The sequence below is a fragment of the Sinocyclocheilus anshuiensis genome, unplaced genomic scaffold, assembly GCF_001515605.1.
Source record: "Sinocyclocheilus anshuiensis isolate Anshui unplaced genomic scaffold, SAMN03320099.WGS_v1.1 scaffold517, whole genome shotgun sequence".
NCBI classification, from domain to species: domain Eukaryota; kingdom Metazoa; phylum Chordata; class Actinopteri; order Cypriniformes; family Cyprinidae; genus Sinocyclocheilus; species Sinocyclocheilus anshuiensis.
Genome location: NW_015536535.1, coordinates 2,425,634 through 2,445,779, shown reverse-complemented (window position 1 = coordinate 2,445,779; position 20,146 = coordinate 2,425,634). Strand labels below are relative to the sequence as shown.

At 37.4% G+C, this 20,146-nt stretch overlaps 2 protein-coding genes and 1 pseudogene across 3 annotated transcripts in view; 1 reads left to right on the top strand and 2 right to left on the bottom strand.

Annotated features, from left to right (window-relative positions):
• The window catches only part of LOC107695773 (condensin complex subunit 3-like), a 22,570-nt pseudogene extending 21,435 nt beyond the window's left edge, over nucleotides 1-1,135 (top strand).
• Nucleotides 1,136-2,537: 1,402 nt separating this feature from the next.
• On the bottom strand, nucleotides 2,538-8,644 carry LOC107695657 (uncharacterized). Its single transcript, XM_016495664.1, has 2 exons — nucleotides 4,146-8,644; nucleotides 2,538-2,917 (listed from the first exon to the last, which is right to left on the bottom strand). Exons 1-2 carry the CDS (start codon nucleotides 8,470-8,472, stop codon nucleotides 2,904-2,906), a joined length of 4,341 nt encoding a protein of 1,446 aa, XP_016351150.1. The 5' UTR covers nucleotides 8,473-8,644; the 3' UTR covers nucleotides 2,538-2,903.
• A 3,881-nt stretch (nucleotides 8,645-12,525) lies between these two features.
• Nucleotides 12,526-20,146, bottom strand: part of LOC107695668 (ligand-dependent nuclear receptor corepressor-like protein) — a 34,344-nt gene continuing 26,723 nt past the window's right edge. For both annotated transcript variants that reach the window (XM_016495673.1, XM_016495681.1), the window contains exons 5-7: nucleotides 15,323-15,526; nucleotides 14,951-15,020; nucleotides 12,526-14,231 (exon numbers count right to left, since the gene is read on the bottom strand). In XM_016495673.1, coding sequence (XP_016351159.1) covers nucleotides 13,166-14,231; nucleotides 14,951-15,020; nucleotides 15,323-15,526 — 1,340 coding nt within the window. In that variant the 3' untranslated portion in view covers nucleotides 12,526-13,165. The remainder of the gene's footprint in view (nucleotides 14,232-14,950; nucleotides 15,021-15,322; nucleotides 15,527-20,146) is intronic.

Below are 20,146 nucleotides of genomic sequence, written 5' to 3'. Positions count from 1 at the left end.
TCTTGGGATTTAAGAATCGATATCGTTCCGTAAAAATGAGAATAGATTAAAATCGAGATATCGATATTTTTTTTTTTACCCAGCCCTAGTAAATAAGCAATACACTGTGCATATTTATATAGTAAGAAAAAAAACCCTCATAAAGGTTAAAACACACCCTTTTTAAAATCCATTCCTGGGGGCACATTTTGTCCATTAATACACTTAGTCTCTTGACACTGATAGTTGATTCTCTCTCAGGTTCAGTATAAAAATGTAAGTGGTTTTCTTATATCTATAGTATTCAATGTATTTTATATTAACGAAACTATCTGTGCATCCTTGCAGAGGTGAACAAAGAGGAGATCAAACCTAAACGTGCAAAAAGTGGTGGAGTCATTTAATTTGGTAAAATGCCACAAGTGAATCTTTCTCCTATGTGATTGTTGTATTAACTTTCACTCTGCTGTGTTTCAGGCCAGAAAAAAGCCTCCACGGCAAAGAATGGGAAGAAAGCCAGGAAAGCAGAGTTGTCCTCTGATGAAGGGTTGGTTTATTCTGCTTCTTAACTAATCATTTTAATTTCAAATGTACATTTTTCATTTAGTAGGTTGCTTATCTTTTTGTGGTCCATCTAATCTTTCTATAGTGATGAAGAGAATGTTCCCGAAGCACCTCCATCAGTGCGACCAAGTCGTCGTGCCAAGATTGCTGCTTTGGATAAACTGACTGCCCTTATCAACCAGGAGGCCAATGGTTCATAAGAGTGGATTACTTAAGAAGGTCCACTTTTGCCCCATTACATCCTACAGCTTCTTTAGATTTACCTAAGAAATTATATACTGCTAAATTTCAATACAAAGAGACTAGAGTAACTGTTTAGTCTGACTATTTACAGTTTCAACCTGGAATAAGGTCTTGTCAAAATGAATGTCATACTTAAGAGGTTATCTTTGGGTAGGAGTCATGTTAACATTAATTTACTTGCTCAAGGCTGTTCTAAAAAAAGTGTAAGAGCTACTGAGCCAAACTATTCCCTTTTTATAATTGGTATTTTAAGGAAACTGATCCTACTATAAACAGTTGGTGTATGTTAATAATGGCTAATATTTGAAAGTAAAAAAACGCTTTCATTGTATACATTTTTTAGTCTGAATAAAAATGTTTAAACCTATAACACAATTACTCAAAATGTTTGCAAGAGCTTTTATTGTTCTAACAATTGAGACGGCTTCTTTGAAGGCAAGTATAAAAACAGAGAAAATACAATGCGTGTACATAATTTGCATGTTTATGTACAACATATAGCACCAGGTAACAAGTTTACAGTGGCCAAAACTTCAAAATGGCAGATCTGAACATGAGACAATATACAGAAGGCCTTCTGACAATTTTCATAAGCTTCAACTCCAGCATATGGTTGGAATAGGTATAAAGATAATGCACCATTTTTGTCTGTACTTTTGACAGTTTTTGGATTACTCCAGCAGGTTGAATGGTTATTGAGGCCCTAAAGCAGTTGATGGAAGCCTCTTTATGTTGGCACAGAGTATGTATATGATGTAAATAATTTCAGCAGTTTCTCAAGCGCCTCTAGCTGACAGACATCCAAACAATGGTTTAAATCTAATAGAATAAACTAGGTGACAAACGAACATTTTATGCATCTAATTACATCTAAGGTGGACTAAGTGTAGCACTGACTAAACTTGTACACCAGTTTTGTTACAGGGAACCTAAATGAACTAAGTGGACATCAACGCCATAATAGGGAAATTTGAACCTTCTACATACTCAGGGGCAGGGCCACAGATTGGTAACAAGTAACAGCAGACGGAAACTAGAGCTAACACCACAGTATTTAAATAACTAACTAAACAAACATACAGGCTGTATAACCAGTTAGAATGTTTTTGGTAGCGGTCTAAATGAATGACATGGTTACAACAAAGGGTTTATCAGTTTAGACCAATCTACCATTCCTTACCAGTAGATTTCAGGAGGCAGGTGTCACATACTGCAATAGATCACAAATTAAGATTTGCACAACATAAGTTTTTGTATTTAAGAAACAATGTGGAACATTTGCCTCTGGATCATCTTAAAAGCTTTTAATTTAAAAGAAAGGAAAATAGAATCTTACATCTTTCTGAGAGCAAAACATTGCACCAAAAACACTGTACATTATAACAATGGTTTTAGTCAGGAATAAAACGGAACAGGTAGCAGTTTGGTAGTGCAACAAGAACATGAACCTGGATGTAAATTAATGCTTAAATGATTTTCCACAACTTGGCAAATAAATTCACAGGAGGTTTCCATAAATACAGGATAAGAGGAGATATATACGGAGACATTACCACCATTTTCAAATTCCATAATGCATTGTAATTATTTTAAGTGGGCAGTTTGTGTCTGACACATTAACGGCACATATAAGAAAAGACAAATATATTCCCAACTTAAAAAGTTCAGCAATGTTTAAAAACTGAAATATTCACAAAAATCCCATGTAAAGATCTCTTACAACAAAATATATATAAAAAAAATAAAATAAAAAAAAAAGTTAAATGAACTTGTCTTCTCCAGAATAATATAAAAGTTTGCCTAAATGTTAAACTCTGCTATGAGATTTGGGCAAACCAAACAACATAATGCTCTTGTAATCTTTGATTCTCCTTCATGTAACTAGATCTTCTCATGGTCTGCATCAAAATTAAAATTCAAAGTAGACTTTAAAAGGTAAATAAAACATTTTACAAACATCAAACAAAATAAGTTTAAATAGTGCAACAAGTGTCTTAAAGTTGTTTTTTGCTACATGACGCTTGCAGAGGTTGCTTGTGATACTCAGCCAGACCACTGTTGAAAGGCACCTTATGATAGAGTTCAAGAAAATGTCTTCCCCAAAAACTGGTCCCAAGTTATTTCAATGACCCTGAAAAGCACAAATTGAAGACATTTAGATTTGAGTTCTCAAAGAAAATAGTGTATATACAGAACGTGCGGTTATTAAACCCTTATCTGATTAAAAAACAATAAGTATACTTTTGAAAGCAGACCATAATGGTACCACACTACCAGAATCAATACAAAGTAAACACTGCAAAGACAAAAAATCGAACTTTTCAATCTAATATCAAAGCATTCTTTACAGAAGCCAGAAACATACTTTATCCCAGTATGCAGATAGGAGTGCTTGGTCAACACAACAGTCAGGTTGAACTTATTTGACATGGGCTGTTGCACTGGTCTGGCAGGAACAAACCTCAGTACTACTTTCAGAGTGAGTTACATTCAAATATCTCTAGACGTTAAACTGGATGGGCTATTATTCAGTTAAGTATAACTTAGAAAAAAATCTCTTTAAACTTGCTCTGCCAACGAAAGAGCTAAGAATCCTCAAATGCAAACTGTTTTGCTTCAAGAGAGCAACAATATATTTGTCTCGTTTTACTTTTTTATATTTGTCTATTCTCCATTTATTCATTAATTTATAATAATTTATAATAATAATTTTAACCATTTATATACTATTTTCGATTAGTATATTTGATTCATTAATTGATTAGTCATAAATTATTCTTTTTATATAGTTTTTCCGTTGTTCAGTCTTATGATTGTGAGGTTTCAAGGGATATTTGTCCTCGTGTACTAGATAAGAGAACGTATTCATGGTTTTTAATGTCACGGGACGATGTTGTGAAGCCATAATTTTCCATTGCTATTGCTTGTGGTGTAATAACACTTGTTGGATTTGTATTTTTCAGACGAAGTCTGAGCATAGAAACATACGCAACTAAGACTATTCAATAAACTCTGCTCCTTTTATATCATCACTTCATCTCCTGCTTCTGCTCTTCGCTGGCTTTACTCAGTCAACTTCTTGGCTTATAGAAGAGTGTTAATACAGTTTTGAGTACCAGACAGGACTCGTTAACAGATTTTGGGTATTAGACAATTTTGGTGACTAGTTGTTCTGTTACCAGACAAAACATTTTCTGACAGGATCTGGTGTCTGGTGCTGGATCAGATATTTCTGGCGTGGAGGCATGATCTAACACTATGATGCTCAAAACCGATCTTTTGTACCTAGGAATTTGCACTTGCGAACTTGCATAGAGTATGTTTCAGGCATAACGAAATAATGGTAAAAGATGACTTACCGAGCACAAAGTCACACCACCTTGCTCCTAGAACACCCCTGCTGCTCCTTGGTTGTCTGAGCATTTTTGTTGGGGGAGATGGACTTGTGCTCCAACTTTTCCGTTTGCCTCTTTTTCTTCCTCCCTTGCTCTGGCTTTTTGGGGATGAGTGCAGCTGTATTGGAAAGTTAACTGTACTGGGAGGTGTCCCTCCCACCAAAACATCCTCATTCTCCTCTTGATGCGAGACATCATAAAGCTTTACTGTGCAAATGTTACATTCCTCTGTCGCTGACTTTGTGTTTGGGGAGTTGATCTTTTTCAGAAACACCCTGCACTGCTTTAGGGACTCTGGACTCCAAGCTTTGGAGCTGATTCTGTTCTGCTTTGAAATATTGGCAATCCCATTCATTTTCTGAGGAGTTTTGACTAGAAGCTTTAATGCATTTTGAACTTTCGTGACTGGTCTGGATGTCTTACCTACCAGGTTAGGCATTTCTTTCCATAATTCTAGAGTCTCAGCACCTGAAGTCCTTGTCCTCATCTGGTCACGAAACACTTTGTGTGCCATATCACCTCCTAATGTTATCCTAGGCCTGGTCTTAAACTTTAGCCTCGCTCTAAGCAGAGCTGTTCTATAGACAACCCATGTGCTTCTAGACCTAGACATTCTATGCCTAACGTCATGCCTCTGTTTAAATGATGTATTAAAAAGCTTTCTCTTGGCTTGTGACCTTGTTGACTTGGACAGCATTTCTTGTGCTTGCTTGTGCATTGACGGACTCTTTGGGACAACTTTAGCAAATTTCTTGACATGTTTCCTGAGTCTCTCTGCTTGTGGACTTGGGCAAACTTTGCCTTTGCAATTGGGTCTGCTGAGGTTGTAGTGAAAGACATCCTTGGGATTTCTTGCAGTGGTCTTCTTTACAATAGCAAGGGACTGAGTTTCTGTGGACTGCATAAACCAAGTACAGAGCTTCTCCATATTATAGTTTCTTTCAAAAAGCATTTTGATGGCAGAAGCAGACTTCTTAGCAGAACCTCTAAACTTCTCATAAGTTTTTGGTTTAAGATCTGATTTAAGCTCTCCTGACTTGTTAGCCTTGAGGACATCTGATACCCAAGTGTTGGACATAAGCCTGATCCTCCTAGCTAACTCTTCATTTAAAGTTTCAGGTGATGCTAAGGTGGGCCACCACCTGAAGCCCTCGTTTGATGAAAAAATGGAGTCCATCGAAATGGTAGAAAAACGAACATCTTGTATGCAACTGACATTCTTGGTCCTCGTGGAAAGTGCATTTTTTGGGAACTCTTCTTGCTCTTGTCTTTTCTTTGTATTCTGGCTGGACTCACAGCTAACCTTATTAAGCAGTAGTTTTCGTGACCTGCGAACCAATGCGCAGGATCTGGCAGTAGCGACAGAGTGGAGCAAATGAACGGAGGGTTTCCGTTCTCTAACAGAATGCCTCACTGGTATGAGCTGCCCTCTGGTATTCTGACTATGTTCTTTTGGTGCATCCACTATATCCTTGTGAATGTCAGTAGGATTGCAGATTGTCTTCTGCTCTTTGGAAGGTTGAATTTCAATGAGAAGAGACTTTCTGAGCAGATGTGAATCTTTTGTGCCCCTTTTTATATGTATCTTTCGTTGCCTTGGTGACCCTGTGGTGACAGTGACAGAGATCCCAGAAATTTTGACTTTGGGAGGTCTTCCTGGTTTTCTTGACACTGCTGTGTCACTCTGTCTTTGACATTTGATGTTGCTGCTCGAAGAGACACATTTCCTGTCTTCAATAGGCATAACAAAATGGTGATCTTTAAGCAGTTCCTTGGTCATTTGATCATTACTACTAGTCTTTCCAGAACATGTTTCACTGTACGTGCCACCATTTAATAGTTCAAAAACATGTTGATGTTCTGGGATATTGCTCAAATCTTCAGAAACTACTCTTTTTGCCCTTCTTGATCTTCCATTCACTATGGTGATTTTTAGATTTTTGTTTCCATCATCCTTAGAAGACATTTCTGTTGTCTTATGATTTACTGCACTGGAACCGGTTGTACCAGTTGAAGTTATTTTGGGTTTTGGAGGTCTGCCGATGGGACGTTTCACAGACTTCACAATATGTGGTCCTATTTTTTTGGGGCGCCCAGGACGCCTTTTTACTGGAGATGTTTGATGTACAATTGGTAGTGTTTCTTGGATTTCATCTTCATTGTTTGAACAACTGGGCAATAATGCATCAAGTGAAACCACTTTTGATGAAGTGCACTTGTTCCCACCATGTTCAACAGTTCTCCCTGGAGCTAATTCAAGGACTGAATCCTGGAAATGTTCATCGATGGCACTACCTGCCCATGAGGATTCCACGCATGGATCAAACATCTCTCCATGGGAATTTGAGCCTGAGGCAGCTGCTTTGAGAGTATATTTTATACCGTCTTCACCTGTCACAGAGGAAACAAACATGAGCTTTATTGGACTATCATATTTCAGTCCAGACAGGCTAGCTTTAGCTTCTTGTCCACTCTCAGTGGTAGTAAAGTCAGACATAGTTTCAGTAGGACTGTGTGAGTCAGTGTTTAGACTGTTGGTCTTATGGCGTTTAGATCTTTTTGATGGTGAAGTAGAATTCTGGCATGGTTTCCTTTTTCTTGCACTCTCTTTATCAGGATTCCTTCCATTATCCTTGTGCTCACACGGTGGCTCTTTTTTGGATGAAATCGCATCTTTTGATGAAGTTATGTTCTGTGGCACATCACGGTCTTCTCGTTTATCCTCAGTTTGAAAAGGCTGTTTGTCACATATATCACTTGGCCAGGCAATTTCTTCTGTAGAGCCAAGTGCTGTTGAGGTACTGTCCTTAGGGGGATTCTTGGTGAATATACTTTCTGAAAAACAGGCTGCAAAATACATTTTCCGTGGCTCAGTAACATAGGAAGAGAAACGCTGAGGTGGTACAATATTTCGTCTGGTTCTTCCAACTTGAACAGTCAGATTTTTCTCTTCATGAGTTTTTGCTTTTACCTTCCGGTCACTATCAGTTGTTTGCAATTGTGCCCTTTCATCAAGAGGCAGTGGTTCTTCAAGACATACATGTTGGGGTTGAGTTTCTTGGCTCTTTTGTTTATTCGGTGTCTCCTTAGTTTGTGCATATGTGGTCAAATTTTCTAAGGTATCTTTTACAGGCTTTGAGTCCACTGTCCTAGGTATTCTGTCCAACTTTCTACAATCAGATTGTTCAACAAGAGAGCATGTTAGCTGTGCAGCTTTAACAGTTTTTAAGGACCTATCTCTCTCAAACCCTATATTCCTCTTAAAATATGATGGACTAAGTCTGGCCAGATCTCTTTTGATTTGTAAGCTTTGTCTTCTTGATGATGGAAGATCAGGTGACTTGCTCATGGCAACTAACGTTTCCAGTCTCTTACGTGAACGTGTCTGAGGGGATCGCTGTTCGGTGGCTACATGCTGTCGTAAAAGCTCATTAAGGTTGTAATCTTTGTCACTACTGTTGTGTAGCACAGTTGTTATAATCTCTGTCAAATGTGTGTCATCTGTCTTGGAGATTTGACTGGCATGGGTAAGATGATTTTGTTCCTTCTCTGAAGGTTGGATACTTCTGAGCTTTTCAGTGACTCTATCCATTAGATCTCCTATAAAAGACCCACACTGGTGATCATTCTCCTTCTCTGCTTGTGTATGCAACAGTACAACCTTTTCACAACATTCATCAGGAGATCCCACACGAAGAGAAGCGTTAGAGTACAAAGCTGTATCTTCATCCTCGGTTCTGTGAGGTAAGAGAGAAGGAGGTGCCATGTTTAATGACTTGCAGTCCTGAATTTGTAAGATACTGGACTTGACAGCCATTTTACAGTCCAGGTCCACTGGCTTTGGTGATAGTGGTGGTGGGGAGGGGCTACGGCTTCCTTTGCATCTATTGTGAGAGTTACAATCACCCTGATGGGTGATTAGAGTTTCTCTTACATGAGAAATGTAGGTATGATCACCATTGTGATGAAGCTGGCATGAGGGTAGTTTTGAGTGAGTACAACAAACAGTGGGATTAGAACAGATATCTTGGCCAACACATGCCATAGATGTATTTTGGCAGGAATTGCCATGAATGTTCCTCAGACAGACGCATAGAGGAGAAAATGCATTTGTTGGAAGCCTACAAGCTTTTCTGCAACAAATGCCAGCAGTTACTGAGCAGTCACTTAATGAAAGTATTGGGGCCTCATTAAGTGATTTTTTATCAGCATGGCAACAGAGAGATCCAGCCTTAAACTGTCTTCTGTGAGCATCCCGCAGTGTTACAGAGATGTTATAATCTTCCTGCATGTCCTTTAAAAAATGATAGAGTAGCAGTCTATGATGGGAACAAAGCGAAGACAGGACCTTCTCCAACACAGTGACTCTCCAGACCACTGGAGCTTTAGAACCACCTTCCTTCTCCAGTCTGGACCAGTCTTCCACACGTGGCCCTAAGGAACTACATAAATAAATTGTGTTAAGTCATTACTCAATCACTGACATAATTAGCTTTTCATGAATGTGAGCTGAGCTTCACCTCTCAGCTCTTTTTATTTTTTACTCTGTTGTAATGTGCAATACATTTGAATTGGATTAAACAATTAACGAAATCCTACCAAAAAGACATATTCCAGAATTATAAAGTTTGCATAGCTATATTTAAAAGAGCACTCCTCATTTTGTTAAAGGCACCACATGGCATTGAATTGCATGTTATGGTCATATATATGCAGAATTAAAAATGTGTAAATGCCACAGATAAAGTAATATTCCACCTTGGTCAAGTTTATGCATGTATTAGAAATTTACAACAAAGTACAAACAACTCTGTACATGGAACAATTTTTTATTGGTAACTTGAAGGCAAAGGATGGCGATTGTAGCAACGCTTACACAGGAAAACTATACAGAATATTTAATTATTTTAATCAAACCTGAATAATTTTGTTTCCTGATGAATCAATGTGTCTCTTGATAAAGCAGTTACAAACCAACAACATTTGCAGGCAATATGTCATCTATTTTGAAATTAAAATAAAACTACCCCAAGGGGTAACAGATTTGTTAAGGGATGGAGGGAAACGTTAGAGAATAATAAAAAAAAAAAAGTATATACTGTAAATTGCACAGTTTTAAATGTAGGATATTAAAACACACGAGTAATATGCCTTCAGTATTTCCATCTTATTACAATTAATTTAATTCTTGCTTTGATTAACCTTACCCTAATCCTGAAATGTTACAAATGAGACCACACCAAATATATTTCAGACACAAATGCATGCTTAAATGACCAATTAGCTTTTAGTTTTCCCCCATTTCAAGTTGATCAAAACGTCATAAAGATTAAATATATATCAATCTGCCTGGGATTACAAAAAAAAGAAAAAAAAGTCACATGTTGAGAAACATTACAGGACATGAAACTCACGTATGCATGCAAATGCAGTAAAGCATTTCACATATCAATGTGCAAGAGCAACAAAGTGCTTCAACACAAAACTAACACAACATTTAAACTTTATATTCTGATTACATCGAAAGAAATAACAACACATATACAATTAGATATTAGAATTAGAGGGAATAATACAAAATCAATCATAGTGCAACAAATAGGCATAAATAACTGATTGCAAAATGATTCATATCCTGCACCCGTTATGAATATGAAATTACACATACTTGGAAAGGCCTAAATTGGTGATATTGATCTATTTAATGATCCATCTATACATCAAGCCAAACTGTTTTGAGAGGGAAAAGAGTTAAACCCAATTTAAATAATGTTATATGCCTGTAACCACTCCTGAACAAACTGTCCCCATAATATGGGAGAAAACAAATTGGCTTTGAATGAACCATATTTGGCTCTATAAAAGAATCCTAAGGGCCCTTATTTTTATATAAAAGAACAGTTCTAACACGATCATGCACTATGTTTCAATAGGACTGTTGTTACCCTGAGAATACTAATGTTTTTGGACTGAAATTATACATGACACAATATTAAGTATAATTAGAACACAAAAGAGAAATAACAGAGATCTGCATTCCCCAAAGGAAACCTAACAGTATCCTATAAAATGAAAATGAGAGCACAGCACTGACAATATACATGTATATGATTTAAAAAATCTGCATGGCATTAACTTACACGACCACCCTTTACATTAAAAGTGAAAATGTGCCTGTGACACATCTATCCCCGAGAAAAAACTGAAAAATTTAAGTTACATTGGTAATTGTGGTAACAGTATATAAATCCATAATACAGATTATATACGATCCACAGTAGTATATAAATACTACTTTTTTTTTCTTTTTCTCCAAAGATTTATGTAAAACTGCTACTGGCCTACAAAATAACTGAGCAGTAGCTGTAAGAGCAGGCACTGAGTTGTTATTTTAAGAGCTTTGACGAACATTCAGGGTGTTTTGATAAATGCTTTAAATTAATTAAGAATATATCAGTAAATCTGTTCTCTCTTTTTAAGGAAGAAGGGGAATTTAACTTTAAAGAACAACAAGAGGTAAACCATTTACAGAACATTCCCAACACAAAGATAAACACATTTAACATTGCATATCGAAATGTTAATATTTCCAAAGCTTCAATCACAAAATTTACGTTTCAGCTACACTTTGCAAAGCACTGCAATTATACTTGTGAATCAGATAACTGAAAAAAGATGCCATTCAAAGTCAGTGTATGGCAATATTTTTCATAGCAAGTACGAAACAAGAACCTGTATCACAAGTATGTGTGCAACTTTTGTAAAGTGCAACTCAATATTATATTCCAACTATACAAGCTTCTAAATACAGTAAAAAAAAAAACGTCCATGCTATAAATATGGATTGAGGAGTTGAATTACCAGTATTATGAAATGAAACAGTTGTATAATAGGCCATTAAAAGTTATAGTAATCAGTAGCATGAACAAAACAACAACCAAGAGCAGCAAAACTATAGAAACCTGGACATAAAAACAAAGCAATTCAGAGCAGCACTTGAATCAGGTTTTGCATTTCAGTCCCATGGTAAGTGCATCATGAAATATGGACAAGGAGAAATTCTGATCCATGTGTTCAGCAGCACTCTACTCTGAACTGCTTCATTCATGGAGTGTGTAAGTGGAGAGGCAAAATGACCCTGAACTGATTTGGTTTCAGCAGACAGATAATGCAAGGATGCATTTAGTTTGAGGAACAACACAACATTATAAAGAAGAAATTCAAATCTGAAAAAGGAATACTGAGTGAGGATTTCAGTAGTTCTAATTACTGAAAAAGTATTCTATCTATTGTTCAGTGTAAAAGAAACATTCACTGATACTGCCATCAAGCGTTTTTTTCCTGTGCAGCATTACATTGCATTTCCAACTTACCCCAAATGATTTGCTGAGCAGATTTGCAGGGGTGAAATTAAAAAGGGCAAGACATAAAAAAATAAAGCAATGTTGTGTGTGTGTGTGAGTGGAATAATAAGTATTTGAACTTACCAAAAACAAATAAATAAAAAAATTAAATCACTATCATTGCAGAATGTGGGAAGTCTCATCCACAAAAAGCCTGAGATGGTCCAAGCTTTCACTCCAATGATCTGGCAACAGTCCTGATTAATGTACTTCATTAATACTTCATGAAACTAGGGATGCACCGATACCGAGCTCCTGTACTCGTTAAAATGCCCCGATACCAAACGCCAATACCACACAGCATGTGATAAGTGCCATATTCAGACAAAGAAACACCAACAACAGACAGCAGATTGGAGTTATTGGAGATTAAGGATGTCTTCGAAGTATATGTATGCAATGAATATAATGCTAAACATTCAGCATTAACGCCTGTATAGCTGATGTGTGCGAGCTGATGAGCAAATCACGCTGAGTGGATTGAGCGCGCGGCGCCGCAGATGCGCGAGCTTGTCGAGTGAATATACCCTTTCCTACAGACATCACTGGAAAGTTTGTAGTTCGGTTGATTGTAATCCATTACATACCTTTCTATCAAAATTATCTAACATTATCAAGATGAATTTGTTCTGACACCGTTTAACTCTGAGTTCTTGTTATATTTTATTACCATTTTCTAAACTATAGCAAATAAACTGTGATAATGTGAGAAATGTTGAAGGTGTCTGAATAAATTTTGGTTTGACTGTATCTATTTGATAAATGAAGTTAACCAACTAACATTATACATACTCTTTTGGTTTCTGTGCCCAATATTTAAAAAATTTACAAATGCAATAAAAATATTGGTGTCAGTACTCGGTATCGGCAAGTACCAAAAATAAAAGTATCGGTATCGGGCAAGTACTTGAAAAAGTGGTATCGGTGCATCCCTACATGAAACTGATATAATTATCTATGTTATACAATAAAACTTGCAAATAAAAATAGTAGTCCAAAAAGTGCTATTTACATAATAGTGTTGTTCCTTTGCTGGAGTGGAAACTTGTACCTATATCTACCCATTGCATATAAGGATGGACATCTCCCACTGTTGAGTTAAAAGAGATGTTACAGTCATGCTGTCACCAGGCTGTCACACAGACACCATAAAAAATACTGTTGATAGACTTCAAATGAAATGACCAGTCACTACAAAGACTAATTAGAGTGAAAGGAAGCTGCATACAACAATCGTTAAGCTGAGATTAGCTTATGTATGAACAAAACCTGAATATTATATTTCTTAGTTTTAAAAGAGTAATTAACTTAAAAATCAACAGTGCTTTACAATATGTTAAATATATTCATATAGATATCCACAGTGAAACCCCTGAATAGATTTTTTTTAAAGGCATGTTTTGTAACTTGATAAAATGTACCATTTAACCTGTGGTTGAGGATTCAAGTGTATCTTCCAAGTCTGAATGAGGTCCTGACTGCATGCTTAAAAAAAAAAAAAAAAAAATCCTTGTTGGCTGTAGTTTAGGTGATGTTTAGTTAAAACCGCCTCTAGGAAATAGTTGAGGTTTTGGTTTTGAGTTAAGACTGTTTGTAGGCAGTAGATGAGGCATTGGTTGTTGTCCCTGACTTTCCTGAGCCTGAGGTTGCTGCTTCAGCAAGGCGAAGCTTCTTTTTTGGTGGGGTCTTGAGCGTGCCCGTTCGCTCTTTGACTTTGTACTCTATGGTGCTGTGTGGCACACCATAGATGCCCTGAGCTTTCGACACGCTCATCTTCCCACTAATCACCATGGCTATGGCCTCCTCCAGGATATCGTGGTCATATTGCCGATAACGGCCCCGCTTTTTCCGTGGATGCTTGTCTCGATGGTCATCATCTCCAATGTCAACCACACTTCCAGTGACGCTTCCGCCAACGCTCCTGTTCTTCATGTTCAGACCCAGTGGAGGCATGTCACCCTGGAGTAGACGTGACTCGAGGCCTGAGTGACTTTCGATCAAGCCCTGTTTAGGGAGAATGGTCTTCAGCTTGTGGAAAGCAGTGGAGCCATCAGAGGCTTTGTTGGCTTGGTATACCGCATCCACCAGGCCAGCCAGATCCAGCTGGGCTTTGGGCTGAGCACTTAAGCGTACCTGAGGGACTCGGATGTGCACAGCTGGCCCAGTGGCAGAACTCTGAGGAGATGTGGCTTGCTCGGTACTGGCGAAAGGCCCGTCGTTCTGCTCCCGTAGCTGCGAGACCATTCTCTGCAAGGTTAAGTGGTGAAGGTATGACGAGGCAGTCACGGCTGCCGGGAACTTTAGCTCGGTGTGCTTTGGTGACGTAAATTTAAATTTTCTTACTTCAGACTGCTCTGACTGCGAGCGAGCCCATGCTGCTACCTTCTGCAGGACGAGTCGAGTGTCATTGGTTGGGCACACTGCCTCTGTGCCCTTGCCACTGTCACCAAAAATCGATGGTTCCCCTGCCTTCCACTCTGGCAATAATGCCTCTGTCTGAAACTGTAAGGTTTTCTGAGGTATCCCGTACAGTATGGCTGCTTTGTGAATGTCCAGTGATCCAGACCGAATATCTTTCAAGGCTTTAGAGAGCAAACCTTCTGCAAACTCAGAGCTGCGATCCAAATAGTCCTCTCTGATTGGTCTCCTAAGGGGAGGTGGGTGGGAGGATGAGAAACGTACGGGTGAGCGGACCAATGACAGGACACACTCAGGGTCCACTCCTTTACTGCCTTGTCTTTTGGTAACATCACTCGCTTCTCAATTGTCTGTATAACACAAAGCCTTCGAGTTTTTTGGGAATAAAACACTTTTTGTTTTTGGCCTTAGGATGCAAACGATACTTCTTGGAAGGACAGTCTCTCGTCAATTGTGTGGAGAAAGGCAAGCGCTTATAGGATTACTTCCAGTATCTTTGCAATGCAGATGCATTTTGTACGACTCTGGTATCTTTTATCTCATGTGAAAATAATATTGCATAAATCAACGAATAGATCAATAAACAAATGAATAAATACAGGCGGTACAAAGGAACAAGTAAAGCCCCTGACTGCTGGTAAATGTGACGTTACCTTCCAACAAGTTAGAAAAGAGTCAACCCTTTGGCAGTGCAACAAAACAACCACTAAATTAAAAATAAAACGCATCAAATGTATGAGGAGTAGAATTTGTTCACACAAAACAATCAGATACGATACAAATGAAACAAAGATTCAGAAATAAAATTAATATTTTCTGGAATAAAAAGCTCATCAATATTACTGGTCAAAATGTTACCATTTTAGTACCAACCTTTTCTTTGGCTTTGGTAGGATGAAGATAAACAGTCAAGCACACAACTTGGTAAACAAAACTTGAAGTACTCACCCTGAAACCTTTCTTTGAGTAGTTTCATTTTCTGCTGATATGTTTTTCTTAGAGAGGTCAAGTACTCCAACTATGAGAGGTAATCCATGAAAAAAAGAAAACAGCAAATAATATCAAGTTTGAGGAGAAATGCACAGGATCATTGCAAGTAATGAAATATTCACACACTCAGTAAATTCACCGTTTATTCAGAGTTGTGTACCTTTCAATGATAAGCATAATTAATGAAAGTCAATAGACCAGATTCTCTGAAAAGAATGAAAAATGTCTAAATATTAACAGTGATCTAATTTTGCAGAGCTACAAACTCCTGAATCTGGTCTTTTGAAGTGAAAACTGTTGTGATTTCCATAAAAAAAAAGCCTTGATTACCTTGTAGGGCCTGAGAAGCTCGGCTGATGGTGAGGTCCAGAGGCCCATCAGGATCCAGTTGATGGGGGAGAAGCTCAGAGGTGTCACTTAGGCCCTCATGAGCCTGGCTTTTACATGCATACTCTAAGGCAAACCTCCGAATCATCTTGCGCATCAACTCCTGCGCCATCAATGGTATGCTGGAATCGCAGCTCTGAGGGAATTCTAAGAAATTGAACAATACAAAACTAGTTGAAGATCTCATCAAATTGTTCCTTATATAAAAACAAATTTTCTACTTTTACTACATATTTGTCAATGCAAAACAATGCATTTCAAGAATTTAGAGTTGATTAACTGAACTTGCATCATGCATGCATTGTGCACAAGACAACAACCGTAACACAAATTTGAAATCTTGCTCTCTCTTTCTCGCCTCATTCTCTTCTTGCTCTCTCTTTCTCTCCTCATCATACTTTTTGGACATGTGTACATACTAGTGGTGCCAAAATTAGCGAGTTAACGCAAGCGATTAATTTTTTTCAGTTTAACGCGTTAAAAATATTTTATGCAATTAGCACAGGGGCGGGGCTAGGGTTGGCCACCCCGCTCACAACTGCTGCATCTGTCACTTTTTCTCTTGACAAGAAGTGCATTTATTCAGTCGCAGAATGACTGAGAATGGGAGACGTTTCAGATGCACGCTCCACTTCACTTCAGCACCAGGCACAAGTCAAAACGGAAACGGCACTGTGCTCGCAGCACGTGCTTTTCAATTGCACGCACAAAGGCGCCAGCGCATGCTGTAGCCTGTATCCTTTCATATCAAAGCGCGAAATCACTTTTGCTCTTGACAAGAAGTGCATTTATTCAGTCGCAGAAAGACTGAGAATGGGAGATGTTTCAGACGCACGCTCCACTTCACTTCAGCGCCAGACGCGAGTCAAAACGAGCGTGGAAACGGTACTGTGGTCGCAGCGCGTACTCTTCAATTGCACGCACAAACTAAGACGCCGGCGCGCGCTGTAGTCTGTATCCTTTCATATCAAAGCACGAAATAAACTACGTGCATGCAATGTCGTGGTCAGTTAAGTCATGAAGTTACTAAAAAGGCGATTAAAGCTGCCTTAAAACTGCCTTAATTTAAAAAAGAAAAAAGTAAATACATTGCATGCATGTAATATATTTTATATGAGTCACATTTAAGAACATGTCTCTGAAATGGTTTTCAAAACTGTCCCCACCCGATTTAACTCGTCAGCTCATTAATAGAGACTTTAAGACCTGAAGTGGGTCAGAAAAGGTAAAAAGAGTTGAAAAAAAAAAAAGGTTTGGATAAGTGTTCAGATTAAATATATTCCACTGTATCAGTAAGAAGGTAAACAGATTAATCAAATAGAAAAAAGAGTTGAGAGAAAATACGATGCGTGTCAGATCCGCGTCACGTTCAGCAGCGGCAGCTCTAAAATAAATAACAGCCAAAATAACCTAATAACCAGCTGCTGTGATGTCTATTAATCAAAGGACAAAGGAGGAAAAAAAAAAGAAGAAAAAATAACTTTTATAGCTTCAAGAATTAATCTATATTTAATTTAGAATTTAGTGTTTGATAACTTCAATTTCAATTGCTGTATATTTCTGCTGAAGGGCACAGGTAAATATTACATTTATTATAATGGGTTTATGTGAAGATTGTTTTAAATTCACTTAAATTAGAAGTTATTTTTTAAAGTCTAATAAATGTGCAAATTGATAGCTCTCAATTATACTGTAATGTTGAATGGCTAGTCAATGGTTAAATATTGGGGGGGGGGCAATTTTATAGAGACATCAGTATTGGTATCATTGATACTGGCCTTCAGTCATAAAAAAAGATGCCTTTAAACAGATATTAAAAATATATATGTCTTTATGTTGTTTGTACATTAATTTGAAGATTGAATGTGAAATTGCAATATAAAAGTATATTTAAAAACTTTAATGTTAGGTGGGAATTAAACTAATTTCAGAAAAATGTGCGATTAATTAGTTAATTTTTTTAAATCGATTGACAGCACTAGTACATACACAAGCTGCCACAATTTTTCCAACACCACGGGCCAAATCATGTAAAATCTGAGATGCAATATTTTACTTAGGCATCGATAATCTGGTTAATGCTATTATAAAAGTGCATAATATATTATTAAATTAACATTTCTTCTGTAGAGCTGTGGATCTCAATGAGTTCTGCTTTACGACCCAGATATGGCTCATTAAAGTACCAAATTTATGGCAAATTGTTTATTGTACCACGGCAAACAAAAATTAAACATTAAACAAGTTAATCAGATAATTTAGTCAGTGAATTCACTGAAGAATTTCTAAGACTGATTCAAACACATAATTTGTAGGTCTCATATGAGCTTTTGGTACAGGAAACATTGCAGTGAAATGTTAACAGCTCACGGTGTAGTATTGAGATTTACCACCCAAAAATGAAAAAACTATGGTCTTTTTTCACGGTAGAGATGTCACAATATACCGGTATTGACGATAACCACAATATTTAAAATGAATAGGACTCTTATGATAACACGACATGTAAATACTCCAGTGTCAGTACCTGTTTGACCTCCCAGGTGGCAGTATTGCGCCTTAACGCTGACACCTGTCAAACAAGACGATGCAGCGCGTGCAGCTACTCCGCAAGTTAACAGGTTAAAGTATTAGTTTTTATGCTAATATTTATTCATCATACTGTTGAACTTGACAGTATTTTATCTCTTTTTATTTCATAGGAAGCTTCAAAGAAAACAGAAAGCCAGAGCCCTGTGTTTATCAGTATCCTTATGTTCATTGAGTAAAAAAGAAAAACAAACAGTTTTCAGTTTTGATTCAACATAAAATGTATTACACAAACATTTAGGCTACAATGGCCTAACATAAACTATGGAACATAAAAGAAGATGATTTGAGAAACATCTCAGTATTTTTTGTTCATACAATGAAAGTCATTGGTAACCAAAGCAGCTTTGTTACAAACAGTCTTCAAAATACCTTCTTTTATGTTTCACAAAAGAAAGGTTTGAAACGACATGAGGGTGAGTAAATATGACAATTTTAATTTTTGGGGTGAACTATCCCTGTAATGTTTTTATTTTTATTAGTGCTGTCAAACTATTTATCGTGATTAATCGCATCCAAAATATTTTTGCTTACATAATATATGTATGTGTGCGGTGTATATTTATTATGTATATATAAATACACACACATGCATGTATATATTTCAGAAAAATTTTGTGTTTATATATTAAATATATTTATTTATAATATAAATTATATGAATATAAATATAGGCATGTAAATAAATATAATTATTTTCAAAATATAATTAAATATTAAAATATTTTAATCTTATTTTTATTTCATATCTTTATTATTTCATAACTAATTAAGTTAACGTGTTAAACTGACAGCCCTAATCGCAATATATCGATATTGTGAATTCTTTTGGCCACAATAACCATGGTGTGAAAAATCTAATATTGTGACAGCCCTATTTCATGGAATAAGAAATTGTATTTAACTTCATTTTAAAGTTAAATTGTAACTTTTTTTAAATATGTTTTTTAAACTTTTACTTTTTTAAATTTAAATGTCAACTTCATTTATTTTATTTTTATTAAAAATAAGAACAAAGCAAATTACACACACAACAAAAACATACAAACACAAACATACAAAACAAAAATACAAATGAAATAAACTTAAGATTTTCAGCTACAGTAGGTTTATTTAACATGTAGTAAGAAATAATGCCTACTACAGAAATTGAATAATCAAGTGTATCTAAAACACTCAGTCTTCACTGTATGAATCAAATATGAATAGATTCTTATTAAAGATCCAAAAGTGATTCAGTCAAGAGCAGTGAAAGTTTTTCTGTCCTTTGTTATTTGATTAATATTAATGACAGCAGGTAAATTAGGCTGTTGCCCCTTTAAAGGGATAGTTCACCCAAAAATTTAAATTTGATGTTTATCTGCTTACCCCCAAGGGCATCCAAGATGTAGGTGACTTTGTTTCTTCAGTAGAACACATTTGATGATTAAGTCCAACCGTTGCAGTCTATCAGTCTTATAATGCATGGCAATGGTAACAAAATCTCTGTTTAAAAAAAACATGCACAGACGAATCCAAATTAAACCCTGTGGCTCGTGACGACACATTGATGACCTAAGACACGAAACGATCGGTTTGTGCGAGAAACCGAACATTATTTATAACATTTTTTTACCTCTAATACAGCGCTATGTCCAACTGTCTTTCGGCACGCACACGGCTTCCGGTGCGTGAGGTGTACGCGCTCTGGCGTAGTTTTCGTTAATGGGTGTTGTTCGCGGGAGGAGCAAACGACAGACACAGTGGATGTGGCGTCAGGCCTCGGAGAGGCTTTTATTAACAGAAAATAAACAAAGTGTCCAGAAAAAAGGGAATCAAGTGTCCAAAATAAACAGGGGATCTGGTGTCCTCGTCTGCTGCGGGGTTCGTGAAGGGAAGGGCAGTGATCAGGAAGGAAGGAAGGAAGGGTCCAGGTAAGGGGCGGAGTCCGGCGGCCGCACGCGCTCCCCTCTCCGGTCCGGGGATCTGCGGCTTCTTTCAGCGGCTTCGTCCTTCTCTCTGCCCACGGCGCTTGAAGGGACTAGACGGCCCAGCATCCTTGCCCGGCGGCCGTGTAACGGGTGCGGTTCTCGTCCGGACTGCGGGTCCGGCAGCTCACGACTCTGGCGGCACGGGCGTCCCTCTACGCACCCCTCCTGGACCCACGAGGACACCAGCGTGCATGCACGGGGAAGAGAC

Coding starts and splice junctions, on each gene's coding strand:
- LOC107695657 (XM_016495664.1), bottom strand. CDS start 8,472: ATGCAGGAAGATTATAACATCTCTGTAACACTGCGGGATGCTCACAGA.